The sequence below is a fragment of the Rhinatrema bivittatum genome, chromosome 1 (genome assembly GCF_901001135.1).
Source record: "Rhinatrema bivittatum chromosome 1, aRhiBiv1.1, whole genome shotgun sequence".
NCBI lineage: Eukaryota > Metazoa > Chordata > Amphibia > Gymnophiona > Rhinatrematidae > Rhinatrema > Rhinatrema bivittatum.
The window spans coordinates 81,043,377-81,064,472 of record NC_042615.1 but is presented as its reverse complement, the minus strand read 5'-3'; the positions used below and the strand labels follow the sequence as shown (position 1 = coordinate 81,064,472).

At 42.4% G+C, this 21,096-nt stretch overlaps 1 protein-coding gene across 1 annotated transcript in view; it reads right to left on the bottom strand.

Annotated features, from left to right (window-relative positions):
- CPE (carboxypeptidase E) overlaps nt 1-21,096 on the bottom strand; it is a 177,689-nt gene that overhangs the window by 23,454 nt on the left and 133,139 nt on the right. The window contains exon 7 of the mRNA XM_029571522.1: nt 19,836-19,935. Coding sequence (XP_029427382.1) covers nt 19,836-19,935 — 100 coding nt within the window. The remainder of the gene's footprint in view (nt 1-19,835; nt 19,936-21,096) is intronic.

The window sequence follows — 21,096 nt, the reverse complement described above, 5'->3', positions numbered from 1 at the left end:
TTCTTTGGCCCCTAATTTCTGGTTGGCTGGGCCTCACAACCTAGTGACCCTTGGGTTAGGAAGGAGGTATTCTACCTCTCTGGTTCACAGCCTGGCTGGTAAAGTGATTGCCTAAAGTTTTTGCAGTTTTACTTCAGGACTTTTTGAATTTTTACTTTTTTGGAGCGTAACAGTGTTATCACATAAAATGTTGAAAGGGTCTGGCACTTGTGTGTGAGCTGAGTGCCAGTCTCTTGGGTCAGGGTTCAAAACTGTGGAAATGGGCCGAGCAGATGGTATTAGTGGACCCTGGTCCAGAGACAGGAGGGGTAGAGAATTTTCCTTGAGTTGGAGCAAGGATACCCACCCCTTGGAAGTCCCCTCAGTGAACCCTGTTGCTCTCTATCCCTAGTGTTTTTGCTGGCATTTCACCTGCATCCTGAATATAGTCCACACTAAGAAATATTCCAAAACAACTAAACTTTTATTTCTGGGTAGCTAGCATTAAAAATTATTTAAAAGATAGTGAAGGATAGACAAGATTACTGAGAGAGTTTACAGGCTTTCCCAGCCAAGATACAGCCTTAGAGATATCCAATAAACAGTTATCAACTAGCAGTACATATATCCAAGAGAATTATTCACAAATGTTTTAAATAAATAAATCTCTCAAAATGCTCTATACTACTCCTCACTCTTGCTCCTTTAGAGGTAAATTGTTCACATCTCCTTAGTACTTCGTCAATTCCAAATTGGCCATAACTCACCCATCAATTAGGATACATCAGATTTCTCACAATATTCAGCATTAACTTCCATTATATCAGGTAGTCACTCATAGACAACAGGGTACCACCTCTAAATCCCAGGTAGTGTTCAAGGACTTCCCCAGCATCTTTGGTACACTACTCTTTTCAGGAACCTCTCCATTCCTTGATCCTCCAACAACTGTGGGGCAAAATACCTCTTATATTCCTCTGACACCCAGAACTGGTCTCCTGGATGTTTCCCCGTGATAGGAAACATCTCTTCAGCCTCAGGTCTTTCTCCCCTTGAAGAGGAAAGCCCCTGTAGGGCCCTCTCCAATTGAAGAAGGATCTTTGGGCTCACCCAGCCTTGCTGGCAGCTTCTGCCAGTCTTCTAGTCCATCATGGATTCTTTCCTCTCCACACACCAAGCTTTGAATCACCACTATATAGTCTTATAAACATGTTCCCTTGACAATCTTCTTCCCAACTCCCTTAAAGGAACCACAATCATTAGAACCCCTTTAACTCCATCTAGAAACTTCCCCATTGAATAACGTACAGCAGGGTCTACAAACTATTCCATATGTCCTCTAATGACAGTTCATTTGTACTGCGCACACAGTAATTTTTTCTCCAATTTTTTTCCCAAAAGAAAACTTGCAGCTCTCTCACCCAAAATCTCTTCCCACGCCACACTGCAAGGTAGGAACCCAGTGTAAGAGCACTGTCATATCATTTTGCTGATCCCCTTGTCCTTGCCCAAGGAGGCAAAATCCCCCTGCCTCTGGGAAGGTCAGTGACCTGGAACCTTTTTGGTAGTGTACATGGTAGCGATGACTCACTGAGGACAAGAAAAAGTGTGGGTTGTATTTCATTTATTTATGTATTTATTTAGCATCTCAGATAGCCCGCTATCTCCATATTGTGATCGACACAAACATACACATTAATACATTAAATCAACATACAAACAAATAGACATCCCATTTTTCAGTTATCATATTCTTCTTTGATATAAAAGCCTTTTTTTGCTTCTGAAATATTCTAACATCACCGACTAACCTAATTTCTCTGGGTAAAGCATTCCATAATATTAGAGCAATATAAAAAGGCTGTTACTTGAGTTGTTTGCAATGTCTAATAGACAGAACATCTAACAGGTTTGCATCTTGTGACTTTAAAACTCTGCCAGGGGCATATTTCTGTATTGTGATGGCAAAACTGCAGCAATTATTAACATGCAACAGCTTGAATATGATGAATACTATTTTAAACTGCATGGATCCCCTCTGGTCCTGCCTTTTTCATGTCTCCTTCTTTCCTTCAAGCTCCTTGCACTTCATCGATCGTTCTGATCACCCCTTTTTGCAACCTGCCCAAACTGTTTTTAGGCAATCTAAAGGCTACTTTTATCTTTATTGCATTGTTATGCTATTGTTTATGATATTATTTAACTCTCATACCATGTTACTCAAAGTTTTTTAGATGTTTTTTTGTTCTATGTAATTGCTCTAGGGCAAGTTTTTGTTTTGTTTCACTGTAAACTGGTTTGATTTGTATCCAATGCAAGAAGATCGGTATATAAAAGCCAAAAATAAATTAATAAATAAATACTGGGAGCCAGTATGTAATTCTGACTCATTTATAGTACAGTAAGTATTAAGAACATACAACTTACCAGATCTACCAGGACATAGCATAATGCTGAGGCTTAAGGTAAATGAAGCATAAATATCAAATACTGATCTAGATATGTGTAAGTCTTAGAAAACATGTATTATATTAATTGGACTAGGCAATAACTCTTACCATTACCAAGTGTACCTAAAACACCACCAACCGCCTTGGTACTACCTAAGATTGTACAGAAACTTCAATGATACTAGTAGCCTGCTGTCTCATCTTGACAGCTACCCACTTTCTTTAGAAAAGGTTCCCAAATTTTAGGGTAATTAACATAAAAGTCCCACAGCTGAAAAGTAATAAAAATTCCATTGTGAAAAAGTGCCAAAAGCTGGCATAACCTCTCTTCCACAGAAGGAGCAGAGAAGGACCTCCAGTGACAGGCCACATTCCATCTAGCAGCTACCAACATGTTAATTAATCAAACTAATACTACCCTTTACCAGACAAAATTCCCTATATAGCACATATCCAAAAGGACCACTAAAGGGTCTAAGGGTAATTCAGTGCATGTGATAAACATTCTGACCTATAAATTTATATTTTGGGACATTCCACCAAACGTAATAAAAGGTTCCTTTTATTACGTCAACAGTCATCAAATCCCATGAGACCCAGTCTTCTTAATTTATGAGGGTTAAAGTAGTATTGATGTAAAATTTTATACCCAGACTCTTGACTAGTAACATAGAGAATAACTCTTTCCAATATGAGCAAAGATTTGCGCCCAATCTACATCTGAGATACTGCCACCAAGCATGAAGTCCCAACTTGCCTTTACCTTCATTAGCACATCCCCTGCCTTGGAGAACAGTACATTACTGAGTTTAGAGATAAGACCTCTCCCTGGCATGGAGTAAGAACCATTTTTTGAAAAGGAGTTACTTTCCAAATACAAGAGTCCTTATGTAACAGTGTAGTCAAAAACCTTTTAACTATAAATATTGAAACATTGGAAGATTATCACATTTCCCCTTTCTCTGCAGTTCTTGGATAGTCTTAATATTCCATCTATCAAACATTTGACCCACCCTAGCAAACCCTAACCTTGCCCTTCTAGGAAACTTTTTTAAGGTGGACTGACTCAGGAAATCTGTATTTCCCCAAAGAGGGAAAAGCAGAAAAGGTATGGGGGAAATGTTGAGAAGTAGATATTATTTTAGACCAGGCATCTAAAATAGGAGCAATAAAGGGAGGATGCTTTCTATTTCATATATGAGTTTTAACAGGAACCAAGGGAGAAAAAGATCAACCTTGTTTTCTAGCCCAAGCTCCAGTGATACCCACTTCTTATCCCTCGGGTTTACAGCCTACACCTTAAAATATATTATTGATAAAGTTTAAAATCCTGTAGAAAGAGACCACCATTGTTTTTTGGGGTAGACAATGTTTTTCGACAGACTCTCAGTTTTCTCCCATTCCATATGAATTTCATTATTATAATGTATTTGAATAGGTAACATTTCCAGAAGAAATAGCACCCTGGGCAACATGTTCATTTTAACTGAAGCAATCCTTCCAAGCCACGAAATAGAATGTGATGACCCTTTGGGATCATAAAGATATGGCTCTAGCCTTGAACCTTAGGGATGTGCATTCGTTTTGAACGAATGCGCAATCCACAACAGTAAGTGAGAGCAAGAGCATTGTGTGATTGAGAAAGACTGGCCAGAGAGGTGACGTGTGTATGTGTGAGAAAGACTGATCAGGGAGATGACTGCTGTGTGTGTGTTTGTGAGAGAGAGAGGGGGACTGGTTGGGGAGATGATTGGTGTGCGAGAGACAGAAACTAGTCCTGAGGGTGTGTCTGGTGTGTGTGCGTGAGAGACGGAAGAGACTGGTTGTGGTCCCTAAGGAAGAGGACAGTGAGGACAGCTTCAGCAGCTACTGCTGCTTCTGGTGTGGCCTGCAAGGGAAAGGAGTAGGAGAACTGCTGGAGAGGGTAAGTAAAGGTGGCTTTTTAAGTTCATTTTTCTTGATTGACTACCATTTTAATTATTGGGTAGTATGTGATGTATCTGCTGTTTGAAATATTTTATTGGTGTTTGGTAAAGCTTTCAAAATTTGCATGGGTCTTTAATTATTGGATATTCTATTCATCAGCTAATTTGAAATTATTTTATTTGTATGATTTTATAATTATGATTAATGATTTATATATCTTGATTTTATTGATTTGTTTCATAAGGAATGGTGAAATTTTTGGTTTTCCATTGTTACACTGTATAGAGTCTGGTGTGATGCATTTTACAGTTCAGTTGTTGTCTGCACATTTCTATTTATACTTTATGTGGCTTTATTCTGTAATTGGAGAGGGTTTGTGTTCTGCATGCAAAGACTGAGATGAAGCATTCTTTTAGCATGTGGTTTCTCTGTAGGGATCTGTAGTAGCTTGGCCTGTTCTGTTTTCCTGATAGGAGGTGTATTGATATTTTAGATTCTGGTGTAATATTTGTGGTATTCTTTTTCATAGGTAGGGTTGTTATTCTTTGAGTGTTGGCAGATAGTACTGTGTTGATACGGGAGGACCATGCTGAAATATATCACAATAGGTATGATGCCATATGAATTCCAAGATGCAAAATTTTCTTGTTGGCATCACAACAGTGCATGAAATTATCACAATAATGTATATATTAATTTTACCTCAGAAAGTCACTTTTCATGTAAAATATATGTTAAATGCATAATTTAAAATTGTGTATGGGGAGATGGGGATAGGGCACCAGGCTATAAGTTTTGCCTAGGGTGCCTAATACGCTTGCACCGGCCCTGTGCACAGCAGCAACTCTCCACCCCACCCAGGCATAGTTCATCATGTTTCAGGTCCTAGCACGCATGTTATACTCCTTGGTCCGTGTTTCAAGATGGGTCGGGTGGACAGTACGCCCCGGTTGACAATCGTACCACATGCTGAGCCTCGTCTTGTCTTGCCTCCTTGTCTTTCCTCTATTAACCCCACAGTGACCTGACTACCTCCACTCTGCCAGCGTGTCTAGCCCCTATCAAAACCACAGGGACCAGACTACCTCCGCTCTGCCAGTCTGTCTTTCCCCTATCAACTTTCTGCCACTCTGCCTTGCTGCCATACACCAGATGACTCACTCAACTCCTTGTTGTGTTCTTGCCACTATCATGGTTCCTCAGTGTGTTGGTGCTAGTCTATCTGCTTGCTATGTTCCCCCTTCATTGTGCTGTAGGATGTTGATGCCACTTGTCTTGCCACTTTGCCTGTCGTGCTGCCTTCGAGAGTTCATGCATCTGTTATCAGTGCTCTCTTTTGCAGCTGTGGTGTGTTTTTGACACTCTCGCTGCTGCTTTGCACCTCTGTTAAAGCACTCTTGCCACTTCTGGTACCCCTTTGCCCCTTTAAAGTGCCTTAGGCTATTCATGCCACTTTGGTGCCACTTTGCCACAGTCTAAGTACCTTGGAGCTCTTTTCTCGTTCTGATGAATCGGGATTTTTCCCACGAAAACAAATGCAACGAATTTGGGCCTGGCAAAATGAATAAGAATCAAAATGAATTTTTTCCTTCTGCACATTCCTATTGATCCTTATAAGCTAGGATAGGAAAGATAGTGGAGGGTGGGGTGCTCCATTTTGAACAGCGCCTCCACTGAAGTTGCTGAAATGGCCAGCCCTCTGCTGCTTATAAAAGCAGGCTGCATTGCTAGGTGTGGCATTTTGATTAAGAGATTGAGAGAATAGGAGTGTTTTCCTGAGTTCTTCTCCCCTGTTTGGGTACTTGGTTTCACAGCCTGGTCCAATAACTTAGTGGGAAGGGGATCAGTGCTGCCTTGGTGCTGGTTCCATATTTTTATTGAGGCTTTTGGATATTTTTTGCCTTTTTGAGAATTCCTTTTGTGAGAGCCCTGGTACCCCTGGTTGGAAGAATTCAGAGCATCTACCAGTTAGGTTAGATCAGGAGGTAGGGAAGATTTGAAATGGTGACCCACTGCAGAGGAATTGTACATTGTTGTCCTTTTTGTGACAAATGTTTCTGAATTCCAAGGAGGACGTTTGTGGCCACCCGTTCTGCCTGAAGTGGAGACCAGGACTTTTCCTATGAAAAACCCCATTGAGACAACTGATCTGTAAATATGACATGAAATTTTATTCTGAGGACACCCAACCAGAGTCTTCATCTGGGAGAGAGACACTTAGAGGAATCTGTGCAAAGACTGTAATCTGTTTTGCCAATCAGTATTTTTGAAAGGAGTTTTCCATCGTAGCTAAGGATAAACCTGCCCATCTGGAAATCTTAGCCAAACTATGGAGGGCGAGAGTTTCCCTGTACAATAGTGAGAGGCTCTTGCACAGATAAATTGCAGACCTGTAAATTTGACCTTTTTCAAGCCAAGACCTGATGAAACAGTGCCCACTTGCTATTTAAGAACTCTGAGCCTCCAGAGTCTTTTGTGCCATTCACATCTTTTAAGGTTGAACGAGAATGATTCCCACCCCAAGCCAGGACAACAACTAAAAAGTCACCCCACCCATCTTGGACCTTGGAGGATTTAGTCCTCTCCCCTCCCCCCTATTGGAAAAACCCTGTCCCAGGCCCCTTGGACTGTGTTAGAATAGGAGAAAAAGGATTGGCCCCTAACTGGAAAGGGGTGACAAGAATAAAAGGTCCACCTCATTAAATCGTTTATTCTTCAAGAGGGGAATAAAATTGAGAGAGTATAAATTTCCAGAAATAGTGACCATCTAAGTATTTAATGGTTATATTATTTACCCATCTAAAGAGGAATTTCTGAAATGGATAACTAGTTATCCAGCTAAACAGTTAGCCAGCTATGAGACAGACAGGGTGAGGGCGTTCCAGGCAGGAGCTGACTTAGCCAGATAAGTTGTCTGACTAACTTGGATATTTAGAGTTAGCTGAATAACTTATCTGGCTATGTCTGGTTAGCCCATAGAGACGTCCTAAAGTTAACCGTCGCACCACTGAATATAGGGGCTAAGTTAACCAAATAATTTTATCCAGGTAACTAGCTGAGCCACAGAGCGGCTCACTATGTACTTCATTGAGTTTATATTCTGAAAACCAACTACATTGTTCACTAGTCCCTATTATATTGGCAGTGTAATTGCTGGCTACAGGGAAGGGTGACCTAATTGATAAAGAGCATGGAACGGCTCCCCTATGAGGAAAGGCTAAAGAGGTTAGGGCTATTCAGATTGGAGAAGAGACAGCTGAGGGGGGATATGATAAGAGGTCTACAAAATCATGAAAGGACCTAAATGGATAAATGTGAATTGGTTATTTACTCTCTCAGATAATAAAAGGACTAGGTGTACTCCATGAAGTTATCAAGTAGTATTTTTAAAACAAATCGGAGTAAATACTTTTTCACTCAACGCATAATTCTCTGGAATTCATTGCCAGAGGATGTGGCTATGGCAGCTAGTGTAACTGAGTTTAAAAAAGTTCCTAGAGGAGAAGTCCATAAACTGCTATTAATCAATAAGGAATAGCCACTGCTTGTTACCAGCATTAGTAACTTAAGATATCTTTAATATTTGGGTACTTGCCAACTTGTGACTTGGATTGGCCACTGTTGGACACAGGATGCTATGCTTCTGGACCCTTGGTCTGGCCCAGTATGGCATGTCTTATGTAATATCTTTACCTTCCATGGGCAGCACAATCTAAACTAATCTCATACACTTAGGTAAGGGGACCCCCCCTCAAGTGCATCATTAAAAATGTGCTCTAATTTATGAACAGTAAAACTGCTTCTCTTTTACAAAATGATATAGTAAGACCATCCTCACCAGGAATTTTCCCAGAAAGCAAAGATTTAATCGTCTCTTTATCTTCCTGGCTAGATATTTTGGTTTCTAGCAAGGTGTTATCACTCTCACTTACAGGCCAATACAGTACAGTGGTTAACAGTGCGCTCTGCCGGAGCGCATGTTTTCGACGCGATAGCTTTACCCCTTTCGAGCGCGTGTTTTCGACGCGATAGCTTTACCCCTTATTCAGTAAGGGGTAATAGTGCATCGAAAACGCGGGTCCAACCCCCCCGAAACTAATAGCGCCCGCAACATGCAAATGCATGTTGATGGCCCTATTAGTTATTCCCGCGCAATTCAGTAAGTAAAATGTGCAGCCAAGCCGCACATTTTACTTTCAGAAATTAGCGCCTACCCAAAGGTAGGTGTTAATTTCTGCAGGCACCGGGAAAGTGCACAGAAAAGCAGTAAAAACTGCTTTTCTGTACACCCTCTGACTTAATATCATGGCGATATTAAGTCGGAGGTCCCAAAAGTTAAAAATAATTTTAAAAATTTCTTTTAAATGTAAACTCAGCCTGCAGCTCGTGGGTTGAAAACCGGACGCTCAATTTTGCTGGCGTCCGGTTTCCGAACCCGTGGCTGTCAGCAGGTTTGAGAACCGGCGCCAGCAAAATTGAGCATCGGCTGTCAAACTCGCTGACAGCCACCGCTCCTGTCAAAAAAGAGGCGCTAGGGACGCACTAGTGAACCTAGCGCCTCTTTTTACCACAGGCTCTCATTTGCATGTGGGCTGATACTAAATCACGCGCACAGGAGAGTAGCCTGTGCGCGTGCCAGGAGAGCGGGTGCTCGCCCGCTCTCCTGCGACTTTAACTGTGTCGGCTCGTTAATGTCTTCAGAGGCACTCCCTTTAGAAAATATAATCAACCATTTTTGGTTGAAATTCATGCTCTGATGTACAGACCTATAGAAGGTCACAAATGATTCACAAATATCAGGATTTCTGGAAATTATATCATGACCATCTGATTGAAGGAATTTCACCTGTCTGCACCTTCTCTTTTTTTAAGCATTGCGCCAAAAGCTTCTCAGCTTTATTAGCAGTTGAATAGTACCTCTCTTTTGTTCGCAATAAACCCTAAACTACTTTCTTCTCTATGTGATGCATCAGTTCCTTCCTAGTATTTATAAGCAGTACTTTATTTCTCATCAATGATTGTCATTTATTCAGGACTACTTCTTTCAAGCTTTTCCTCTATTTTGTTTCTACCGCCAAGGCAGCTCTCTGACATAAGCTTTTCAGGGAAATGTATTTCCCCCCTACTAAAGGCCTTCATAGTGTCCCAAATAACTTGTTTAGACATCCCAGGAGTTTCGTTAATTTGGAAAAACTCCACCGATTCCTCTTGAATAATTTCAGCCATGTTTGGATCTCTAATGAGTGTGGAATCCAGCAACCATATCCGCTGACCACCACCCTCTTTCCAAATACAGAGAGCACTCGACCACCACTGGAGCATGGTCAGACCAAGTGATGCTTTCTATTCTAGCCTTGCTAGTCCCAGTAACCCAATCTGTACTTTTTTTTTTATTGCAGTTTACAAATAAACACAATATAACTTGTTACAGAAATTCTAAGCCTAACAAATATAAACAATCATAGAATTATATAGAAAAAAGAAAAACAAATTCGCTATGATCCTGCATCAAAGGAAAAAGAGGGAGAGATAAAATAAAAGGGAGCAAATCAAAAGAGGAAAAATAAAAAAATGGCATGTCGATACGTGAACAGGAGTTGTGGACTTTAGAATAGCAGGTGTAGTCTTTTTCTGCTGGATGCTTGTGCCACAGAGGTCAGTCAGGTCACACTCCTCTTAAGATTATGGGAAAACCTCCCATTCCCTTCTCATATTCTTCCTGTTTTGTCAAGTTCCAAGTTCATGACTAAATTCAAATCACCTCCAACCAATACAGTACCCTCTGAAAAATGCAATAGCTCAGTCATTAGTCTTCCCAAAATATCATTCTGCCCCTCATTTGGGGCCTATACCGCAGTCAGGGTCATCTTATGAACATCCTACCTCCAACTGATTAATAGCAACCTCTCCTCTGGGTTCTCTTTATCTTCTCGTTCACAAAAAGAAAATACAATTCCTACCCTCTTTTTATTCTTTCTAAAGGAAGCCCAATATATTTACTCAGTATTAGAACTCTTGACCTCTCTTATAGTAGGTTTCCTGGACGAATAATACATCCATCTTAAGTCTAATTGCTTCTCTAGCTACATGAATACATTTATTTGGAGAATTAAGCCCTTTTACACTTAAGGTAGCACAGATCAGCTTACATGCTACTATCAGAGCAGCTCGTTATACTTGTGTAGTAATTACACCTATTGATGTTATGACTGATGTACAGACCTATTTATTTATTTATTTAAAGCTTTTTTTATACCGGCATTCATGATAAAATCACATCATGCTGGTTTACAGGAAACAGGGGAGTGATAACATTGAACGAAAAACTGGTGTTTATAGGTAGATATAAAAAGTTACAATAAAACAAGGGAAAATTGAACTTGGGTGAGAAGAAGAGTAGCTGGAATAATTTAGGCAATAAGAATGAACAGAATACCTATAGAAGGTCGCAAATGATTCACAAATATTAGAATTTCTAGAAATTATATCACGACCATATGACTGAAGAAATTTCACCTATCTTTGCATTTTCTCTTTTTTTTAAGCAATGTGTTAAAAGCAACAATTAGTAGTTTCAAAGTCCACAAATGATAATAGCTACACCTTTCGTGCTTGCATATGATCTCTAGACCACCAATCCATGGTATGTCTGGCAAGTCTAGGGAAAACTCAACAAATTAAGAATTCTCCCATCGCATCCCCCACCAACAGAGCATGCCCCAAATCCCCCCCCCCCCCCCCAATTAACAATAATGAAAGAGCCCTTTTCAGCCCCAAAGCCCTTATCCATAAAACAAGATTCAAATATTTAGACCTTAAGACAATTATAAGAACAAGTGTGGCTATTCTCCCCCACCCAAAGAGCTAATCCATCCCAGCTCTCAGCCCCCAACATTATGATCCTCTTAGATATCATACAAACTAATTCTTAATACGTAACCAATACCCTCCCGTGAGATAGTCAATAGCAGTTGCATCTTTCCCCTGACATACTCCTCAGCCATTATTGTATAAATCAACTGCTCCTGGAAACAAGATATTTTGATAAAGTACACATTAATCCCAAGAACTCATATCTAAAGCATTCACCAATTATGGAGCATTGTCTTGAGTGAGAAACTCTATTTTGTCATCTTTTTTTTCTGTAAAACTTGAAGGGCATTCCTTCTTTGCTTGATTTTCTTCTTCTTTTAGCTCACACTTCCCTTCAAGCTGAGCCTTCCTCCACTTAACCGCAATCATCTTTGTTTCTTCCCTCTGTAAGTTTCTCCAGAATCTCTAAGCATTCAAGTAGATCATTTTCCTTTGTGAACATCAGCGAAAAAGTAAATCCCCAACGACATTTAATGGAATAAGCTGCCAACCAGGTCATAAGGGATATCTCCTGTTTCCATTTTAATAGTGTGCAAGGTCAGCAAAAATTTTGCTTTGCAAACTTTTGTAGACAATACAATCTTTCATTCTTGCTTTACTCATTAGAGTGCGCTTGCCTTGAAGGTAGTGGAAGCATACCACGATTGGTCTGGGCATGGGTGCATTTATAAGGCATCATCCTAAAGCATAATACAGTCTATCAATCTTCAGTCACTGACTAGAATCAGTACCCACTACCAGGTGAAAGATGTATAACGTCGTCATATAAGTTTTCTATTCCATCTTTCTCAGGTAGTCCCAAAATTCATATATTAGATCTCTTTTGCTGGTTTTTGCTAGCTTCATACTTATCTTCTAAAGTTCTAACCATCTATGCCAGGCTTTTCAGCTGTGTAAGAGAATGAGGTGAGCGAGTGATCTGTTCTCCCATACATATCACAGTAATCTCTATCCTCTCCTTGAGCTTCCTTGACATCCTTCTGTAGAACAGTAATGGAACCAGATATATTGGACTGCAGTAGCCAAAATTTCTGGATTAGTGGATTAATGGATAATGGGGCCATCTAGCTGTTTATCCTTTTCCTGGTGCTGGACAGGATCCAATTTCGCCGTAGTGCCACCTTTGATTGCTTCCTATTCTTTGGGCACATTCTTGAATTTGGATATTGCAGTCACATATTTATAATTTGAATCGACTATACTCATGTTTGACATATAGTTTAGATCAGAGTCAAGGAGAGATCTGAGAAAAATTTTGAAGAAGTCGGAGTTGTTTAGCAGCTTATTAAAATCAGTTAAAAATCGAGACCAGAACTGTACAGCATAGGAGATCAACTTTTATAAACAGTTTCCCAGAGTGGACATTTATCTTTCCAATGAAGTTATCTGAACTGATCAGCAGATGGCAGGTTTGCATCATTATTTAAGTTCAAATGCTGGCATCACTCACAAAAGTAAAGAGATGTGCTTTAGATCATCATAGGTGCTATCTTCTCATTATGCTCTTAGACTTCATTTATCAAAAATGGCTTTGTAAGGCATCCAAGCACTTCTGGATCAGCATCATCAAGTGCCAAAACATTGAGGTAATAAATCAGACACAGTACGAGATGCATTCTGCCACACTGCACACTTCTGATTGCATGTGCTGGCAGTACTCCAACAGCTAAACAGGACTATTGTAGCATCTCATATGTCTTATCAGAGTACTGTCTTTTCCAAGTCACTATATTCTCAAGTCAAAATTAAGAAAAAACATTTCTTTGCAGGCTATGTCCCCATTGACTATCAGTTCAAGACAACTCATTTCCTGTAAATGTTTCTTTGAAGAAACCACTCTTTCCTGACATTACTGCAGTTAGTTGGGTTAAACCGTATATTTTTAAGAGTCATTCCAAAGGCCAAGTTCACTCTTTATTGGCCTTGGTTACGCCAGCAAGCTTTCTTCAAGTTTTTATTAAGCCACTGCTATGAAGCACACCGTTCCCACCACCAACCCTATCCTCCCACTGCACGCAGACATCAGAGATTCATGCCACAGAGAAGCCGTACTGTGAGAGGAAAAGTAAAATCCCCATTTCTTCCCACTCGTTCAGTGAAAATGAATAAAATCACTTCACCTGAAGAGCTGACGGCACCCTCTCACATATCTTATTTAATGTCTCCCGGATTGCGATCTCATGGTTCAGGAGCGTGGGGGCTGGAGGTCTTCCATCAGAGAGGGAAAAACCCAGGAGAAACACTACATGAAACAGAAACAGTTCTGCTCCTGCAGAGATGAGGTGATCTCAGGGCAAAAAGTCCCTATCTCGGTCGGAAAAGTACTCCCTATCCTGCCAAAAAAACCCTTCTCATATGTGGGGGAGGAGAAGCAAATGGACTATGTAGGCAATTTTAACTTCGGCTCGCTAGCGCCCTCCCCCCAATTAAGTAATTGAAATTCCATCTCCTCTGTAATAATGAATGGGGCTTGACACAAGCCAGCTATTGTATATGAGTCATTTTTCTTGCTCCTAATAAAATAATCATAATGCTTCCAACTCCATCCCCCCCACCCCTTACAGTTTCAATAGGAATTTGTTTTATTTCTTTAATGGAACTCTCAAAGGATTATTTGCTCTTTTTTTTTTTAATGTCACTTATTTAACCAGGTACTGTAACAAAAATGCCAGAAGGAGAATGAGGAGATGTCTTCCTAACGTCTTTAAACATATCTAAAAATTGTAAACCGTTTTCATGATCAGTGCAGAAGGTTCTAGCAGATGTTTCATGAACTTCTTCTGAAGAAACATTTTTTTTGCCAAACTCCTTGTCTTTCACTTCATTTATATTTGGTAAAAGCCATCACAAATGCTTGCAGCAATTTACAAAACATAATCAAAATATACTGTGAATACAGCATTAAAAAAATATAATAATACATGCATTACATCTTACAAGGTCCTACAACAAGCTATACATATTCAGACTGAATAGCTAGCAAATAATAAAACTAATAAACCCACAAACAAAATATTCCATCTCCTCATCACAAAGCAGAGGACAATCGAAAGAACCAATGAATCTGCTGTACCCTCCCCCGCAAGACCAGGTCCATTATTGTGTCTGTGGACCCTTGGTCCAATGCAAAATTGGTGCTGCCGGTTCTCACCAAAAGCAGGCAGACCCAGGTGAAGCAGAGACTGGTCAAGATCTTCACCTATACCAGCCCACGTCCCCCTCAGTTTGAGCCTTTTGGTGCCGGGGCCGGCAAGATTTAGGTGGGGTCTCTGCTGATGGCAGGGGACAATGTCTATAGTTAGCTAAGGTTGTGGGCAGATGACGGTCAGGTGTATCTGAGGCCAGGCAGTGGTCAGAGGCAGGCAGCGGTCAGGGGTATCCAGGTTCCAGGCTGAGGTGAAAACCAGGTAACCTTCTGAAGGAGGAGAAGAGGGACAGATAGGCAGGGCAGGCAGGAAAGGGCAAGAACAAGCGCAACAAAGATCAAAGACAAGCTGGATGAAGAATGAGGACAGGCTGGACGAGGACTGAAGACAGGCTGGACAAAGACTGGAATGCTGAGAGCAACACGCACTACTAAAGAGTAGCTGACCTGTTGCTGAGACAGTGAGGGAAGGAAAGCGAGCCCTTTAGAGCTTGACGTGTGATGTCATCAGCAGGCGACACGGGGTCCATTTGTCGAAGCACAGAGAATGGTCCAAAAAAGCGTGGGGCCAGGCGCATAGAAGGAAGTATTAGGTGTACGTGCTGGATACTCAGCCTAACCTTTTCTCCCATTTTGAACTGAGGAGCTGGCCTTCATTGGGCATCTTCCATCTCCTTTGCTTGGGTGGTAGCTTTTTCAATCAAATAATTGAACAGTTCCCATACTTCATGCAATTCCTTGGTGGAGAGGGTACTGTCACAGGCAGTGGCAGAGGAAGTAGAGGTTGTTTTCCATAGACCAGCTGGAAGGGTGAAGAGCAGGTGGTGGCATTGATGTGATTATTATGGGATAATTCATCTCATAGTAAGAGGATAGACCAGTTATCCCGGTGTTCATTGACATAGGAGCAGAGGAAGATTTTAAGGGTACAATTGGTATGTTCCACCTGTCCGTTGCCTTGCAAGTGATAAGCTGTAGTGTAGTCGAGAGTTATACCAAACGTTTTGCAAAAAGAGTGCCAGTACCTCACAGTGAACTGAACTCCTCTATCCAATAGAATATGCTTTGGTAGGCCATTTAGGTGAAAGAAGTGGAGGGTGAAGTGACACGCTAACTCTGGAGCAGAAGGAATGTCTGAAATGGGACAAAATGTGCCATCTTTGAGAATCGATCAATCACCACCCAAATCATAGTAGCATTGTTAGAGATAGGGAGATCCATGATAAAGTCCATGGACAGATGGGTCCAGGATTCCCTGGGGGCTGGCAACAGCTGTAACAGCCCCTGAGTTCAGCCATGCAGTGCTTTTTGCCTTGCACAGGTGGGGCATGAGTCATCATGTGCCTTGACATCTTGCTTTATTTGGGGCACCAGTAGAGTTGTTGAAGCAATTCAAGGGTTTGTGCCTGCCCAGGGTGACCGGTGACATGGAAATCATGGGCCCATTTCAACACTTCCTCATGCAAGCTAGAAGATACGAACACCCTGGAGGGACAGGTACCATAGAGGCTAGGAGTAACTTAGGATCAATGATGTGTCTGGGAGATTCCGGAACATCCTTGGTCTGGAATAGGCATGAGATGGCATCTGCCCATTGGTTCTTGAGCACCAGACAATACCATAATTTAAAATCGAAGCAAGCAAAAAACAGACAAAGACCAATGGGTCTGTCATGCAATAAGCTGCTGAGCTTGATGTAGATGTTCAAGGTTCTTGTGGCTTGTGTATATTGTAACATGGTGTTGAGCTCCTTTGAGTACATGATGCTGTTCCTCGAAAGATAGTTTGACGGTCAAGAGTTCTTGATCTCCAATGCTGTAATTGCATTCAGTTGGGGAGAACTTCTTAGAAAAGAAGGAGCATGGAGGAAGTACCCCTTCTGGAGTATGTTGGCTGAGGACATCCCCTACCCCCAGTTTAGAGGCATCTACCTCTAAGAAAAAGGGTTGTGTAGAGTCCAGGTGACCCAGGCAAGGCTGGTCAGCAAAGGCATTCTTTAACTTCTGAAATGCCTCAATAGCCTCAGGTGGCCAATCTTTGGTGTTGGCACCCTTGCGGGTAAGGGCAGTAATGGGGAGTGCCATGGAAGAATAATTTGGGCAAAATTACAGTAATAATTAACAAACTCCCAGAGCCCTACGTGGTGAGACCAGTCCATGATGGCTTTAAACTTGGCAGTATCCCTCCAGATTCCATCTTGTGAGACTATGTATCCAAGGAAAGGGATCTCCTTTTGTTCAAAGAGACATTTTTCCATTTTGGCATAGAAATTATGTTCTCGCAGGCATTGCAGGATGATGTGAACATCTCTTCGGTAGGAACTGAGGGTTTGAGAAAAGATCAATATGTCATCCAATATACAACTACACAGGTAAACAGCAGATCGCGAAAGATCTCATTGACTATTTTCTGGAACACTGCCGGGACATGGCCAAGCTCAAAGGGCATGGCCAAATACTTACATTGTCCATCATGAGTGTTAAATGCGTTTTTCCATTCATCACCAGCCTTGATGCAGATGAGATTGTAATCACCCCTGACATCCAATGTTGTGGATATCTTGGTGCCCTGTAGGTAGGCAGTCAGTCAAAGAGCTCCACTATTAGAGGTAATGGATAATGGTCCTTCTTAGTGATGGCGTTCAGGCTGTAGAAGCACAGCCTGAGAGATAGTCTTTCTTTGTGACAAGGAAGAACCCAGCCCCTACCAGGGAAGAGGAAGGGCAGATAAATCCATGTTCCAGATTCACCTGAATATAGACGGACATGGCCAGAGTCTCTGGGAGAAATAGGGAGTAAACCCATCCATGTAGAAGCATGACTCCTGGGATGAGCTCAATGCTGCAGTCATGTGTGAATGAGGAGGCAATACTTCAGCACTCTTTTTTGAGAAGACATCCTTGTAATCTGCATACTGAGGAGGAAGTCCCAGAAGCAAGGAAACCATGGTCACTGTGAGGAGGTTCTGCCGGCACCAAGCATGAGTCTGTATAGCCATGGCCCCAGTGGGCGAGTTGTAAGGCAGACCAGTCAAAATGTGGTTGATGTTGGAGCCATGGCAGACCCAATATGATGGGATGGATGGCTCTGGAAATCACATGAAGGTTGATCTTCTCTACGTGCAAAAGGCGTAAGGTTATAGGCACCGTGGTCTCGGTAACCTGGCCTGGAAGTGGATCGCAATAGACAGAGGAGATTACCAGAGGGGAGATCATCTGGACCATAGGAATTTTCAGTTGATTGACCAAGTCTTGCAAAATAAAGTTACCCCCAGAACCGGAGTCTAGAAAGGCCGGTGTGGAGCCCAGTTTCAATGTGACCGGCAGGATGAGTTGGGGAACTGGAACAGTAAGGCCTAGGGTCATCTCCCTGACAGACCCTAGGTGTTTTTATTTTCCCAACTTCTGTGGACATTGGTCCAAGAGATGGCCTTGTGCCACACATTAGAGACATAGGCCCTGTTGTCTGCAATGGAGTCTCTCCTCTGGGCCAAGCGGCAGCATCCCAACTGCAATGGCTCTTCTAGAGGAGAAGTTTAAGGTGTGGCATCTGGGAGTGAAGGTGTGGCATCTGGGAGTGAGGGAGAGCTTATGTTGGAAGTGAGATCCTAGTGACAAACTTCTCCGTGCTGGATGAGTCTCTTGAGCCCTTTGCTGCAAAAGACGATCAATTTTGCCAGTTAGGCAATGACAGCCTCTAGCAAGGTGGGAAGATCCCGGGTAGTGAGCTCATCTTATTTTCCTAGAGAGGCCTTCTAGAAATATGGCGACTAAACTGTCTACTCACCAGTTTTGCTCAGAAGCCAGTACCGAAACTCCAATGCATATTCATCCAGGGGTCAGAAACCTTGACGGAGGTGACGTAAATCAGAGGCCATTGATGCTGCAGGACCTGGCTCCTCAAAGATGATGCAGAACTGCTCCATGAACTGTTGCAGGTCAAGCAAGAGAGGATCCCTTCACTCCCAGAGAGAAGAAGCCCAGGCCAGTGTCATTCCATCAGGCAAAGAGAGGATGTATGTGGTTTTAGATTGGTCATCAGGAAATAGTGGAGCCTGCAACTGGAAATGGATTCTTCACTGGTTCAAGAATCTCCATCATCGCTTGGGGTCTCCATCATACCAAGTTGGAGCTGGCCAACTGGGCCCTGAAGGAGGTAGTGGTACCGGTGCGGGTGGAGGCTGTGATGCAAGAGTGGTTAAGATGACCAGGTGGGTGGTGAGCCGATCCATCGTGGAGGCCAGGAGCTCCAGAGTACCTTGTTTTGTCTTGCAACCCACAGGCTAAGCCAGTGGACGGCCTACAGTGGTCAAGTCCACTAAGTCCATGGTCTCAGCAATCTGTTGTGACTGTGGATCCTTGGGCCAAAGCAAGAATGACACAACCTGTAGGGTTCTCCCTGCAGGTTCTCACTGTCAACAGGTGGACCCAGGCAAAGCAGAGTCCGAACAGGACCTTCACTTATACCAGCCCACATTCTCTCAGATTGAGCCTTTGGGTGCCGGGGCCAGCAGGAATTAGGTAGGGTTTTTGATGATGGCAGGAAAGAAGGTATGTAGTTAGCTAGGGTCGTGGGCAGGCGGCAGTCAGGTGTATCCAAGATCCAGGCAATGGTCAGGCAGGCATCATTCAGGCATATCTGAGTTCCAGGCAGGAGTCAAAATCAGGTATCCATCCAAAGGAGGAGTAGAGGGATGAATAGGTAGGGCAGGCAGGCAAGGGCAAGAACAAGCGCGTCAAAGACCAAAGACAAGCTGGATGAAGACTGAAGACAATCTGGATGAAGTCTGGAATGCTGAGGTCAACATGCACTATTAAAGAGTAGCTGGACCTGTTGCTGAGGCAGTGAGGGAAGGAGAGAGAGCACTCTTTATAAGTCTTAGCATGTGATGTCATCAGCAGGCGCCATGGGGCTTTTTCCACCATGGGCCCTTTATATGGGCTGTGGTCTTACACACACTCGTACATCTAAGGAGGAGCATGGTTGGATGGGGCCAGTGGCTTCCTGCCACGTGAAGAGCTGGTGGCTTCTCACCATGTAGGACTGTTGCGTCCCACCACATGGAGAACCAGTGGCGTAAGACCACGTCAGGAACCAATTGAACATCCTGGCTAGGGAGGTGAGTGCAGTGGTTTGCAGGGGCAGCACCCAGACCACCAAACGTAACACCCCTATGGAATCTTTCTCCCCCATATCCTGCCTCAATTATTCTTCTGGATCATATTGCTGAAATAATCAGGTTTAAAGTGTTTATGGAAAACAGGTTTCTTGATGACTTCCCAACACACAGCACAGCACAGCACAGCACAGGGGACTGATATCATTCTAGTGACTGAGTAGGTGATAAAGTTACAGTTGTATGGTACCTGCCTCATGGAACAAATATGGCCGGCTCTAATTCCTACAAACAAAATCAAAGATTATTTAAGCAGTGTTTTAGGTATTCCAGTGTTTGTTACCTACCTGATGTAATATCGTGGTTTATCCCCTCCACAGATATGGTAGCATTAGCAATTGGATTGCCATGCAAGTCTCTGACAAATCCTTTTACTCCCCGATGTATCTAAAAAGGGCAACAATCAATAGCTAGTTAGAAGATGAGCTGTTAATGAATTAGAAAGCAAGGTCATCTCTTTTTGAAGTAAACATCTGGTCCTGTGTGCATCACAAATACCTCATATGGCTGTAGGCAACTACAAATTTGAAAGGTTTCTTAAAGCGGCAGTGCAAGGAAAAGTCTACAAAATCTTCAAAGCAGCAGCCTGTCTGTTGCTTGGATATATTTAGGAATCTTCATTTCCAGTTTTATTTTTTTCCTGGGAATGTGTCAGTGTTTCTTATGTAATGACTCACTGGGGGTTATTGCCACTAGTGTCTTGGTGACTCCTTTTAGCCATGGACAGTGAGGTGAGTTGGGATGGCCATCCCTCTTTTGAGAAAATAAAAGCAGCTCTTTACTGAGAGACTGGAAGCAGTACATTTAGATTTCAGAGTTAGGTGGCAGTACAGGGACATTTTTCTTTGTTGGATTTTGTACTTACCTGGAGAATCCAAGCAAGCCCTGCCTGGGGATCCTGACCAAGGTTGGAAGCTGCTTTTCCAGTCCACTAACTGGCTGGTTGAGTGTGCTTTCAGGGTTTTGGATATTTGTTTATGGTAGGAAACCTTGAGAAACCTCTGGGTATCACCTGGATAGACAATACAGGGAACCCTTTCTTTGGGAGCCCAGGATAAGGAAAACCTGCTCCTCTGACACCTCATTTGGGGACCAGAGGAATGGTGGTGACCTAATTCAAGGGCATTCTGGTGTTTTGGAATCTGTTTTGGGAAAACACTTTTTGGTTAAAAGAACCAGGAGGAAGTGCTTTGCAGCCCTCTTCCAAGCTGAAGAGGAATTTCAAGAGCTGTTTTTTCCTGTAAGGATCCTTTCCATCATGGAATCTGAGAAAGATAAATGATTGACGGAGAAAGAGACAGAACAAGACTTTGGCTAATAGTGAGAAGTACCAATCTGAGACCATTTGAGGAAACCCTTTTAGAGTCTTCACCCTTGGGGAGAGAGAAAGATTTTGATTCTCTGTGGACAGACTTTGTTACCTTCAGGGAGTTTTCCCACCCATACCTGGGCCAGATGCTGAAAGAACCAAGAAATGAAATTGCAGGCCTGCTATTGGAAATTTCTAAACTATCATTAAAATCATTTATGGTACCTAAACACCAGAGG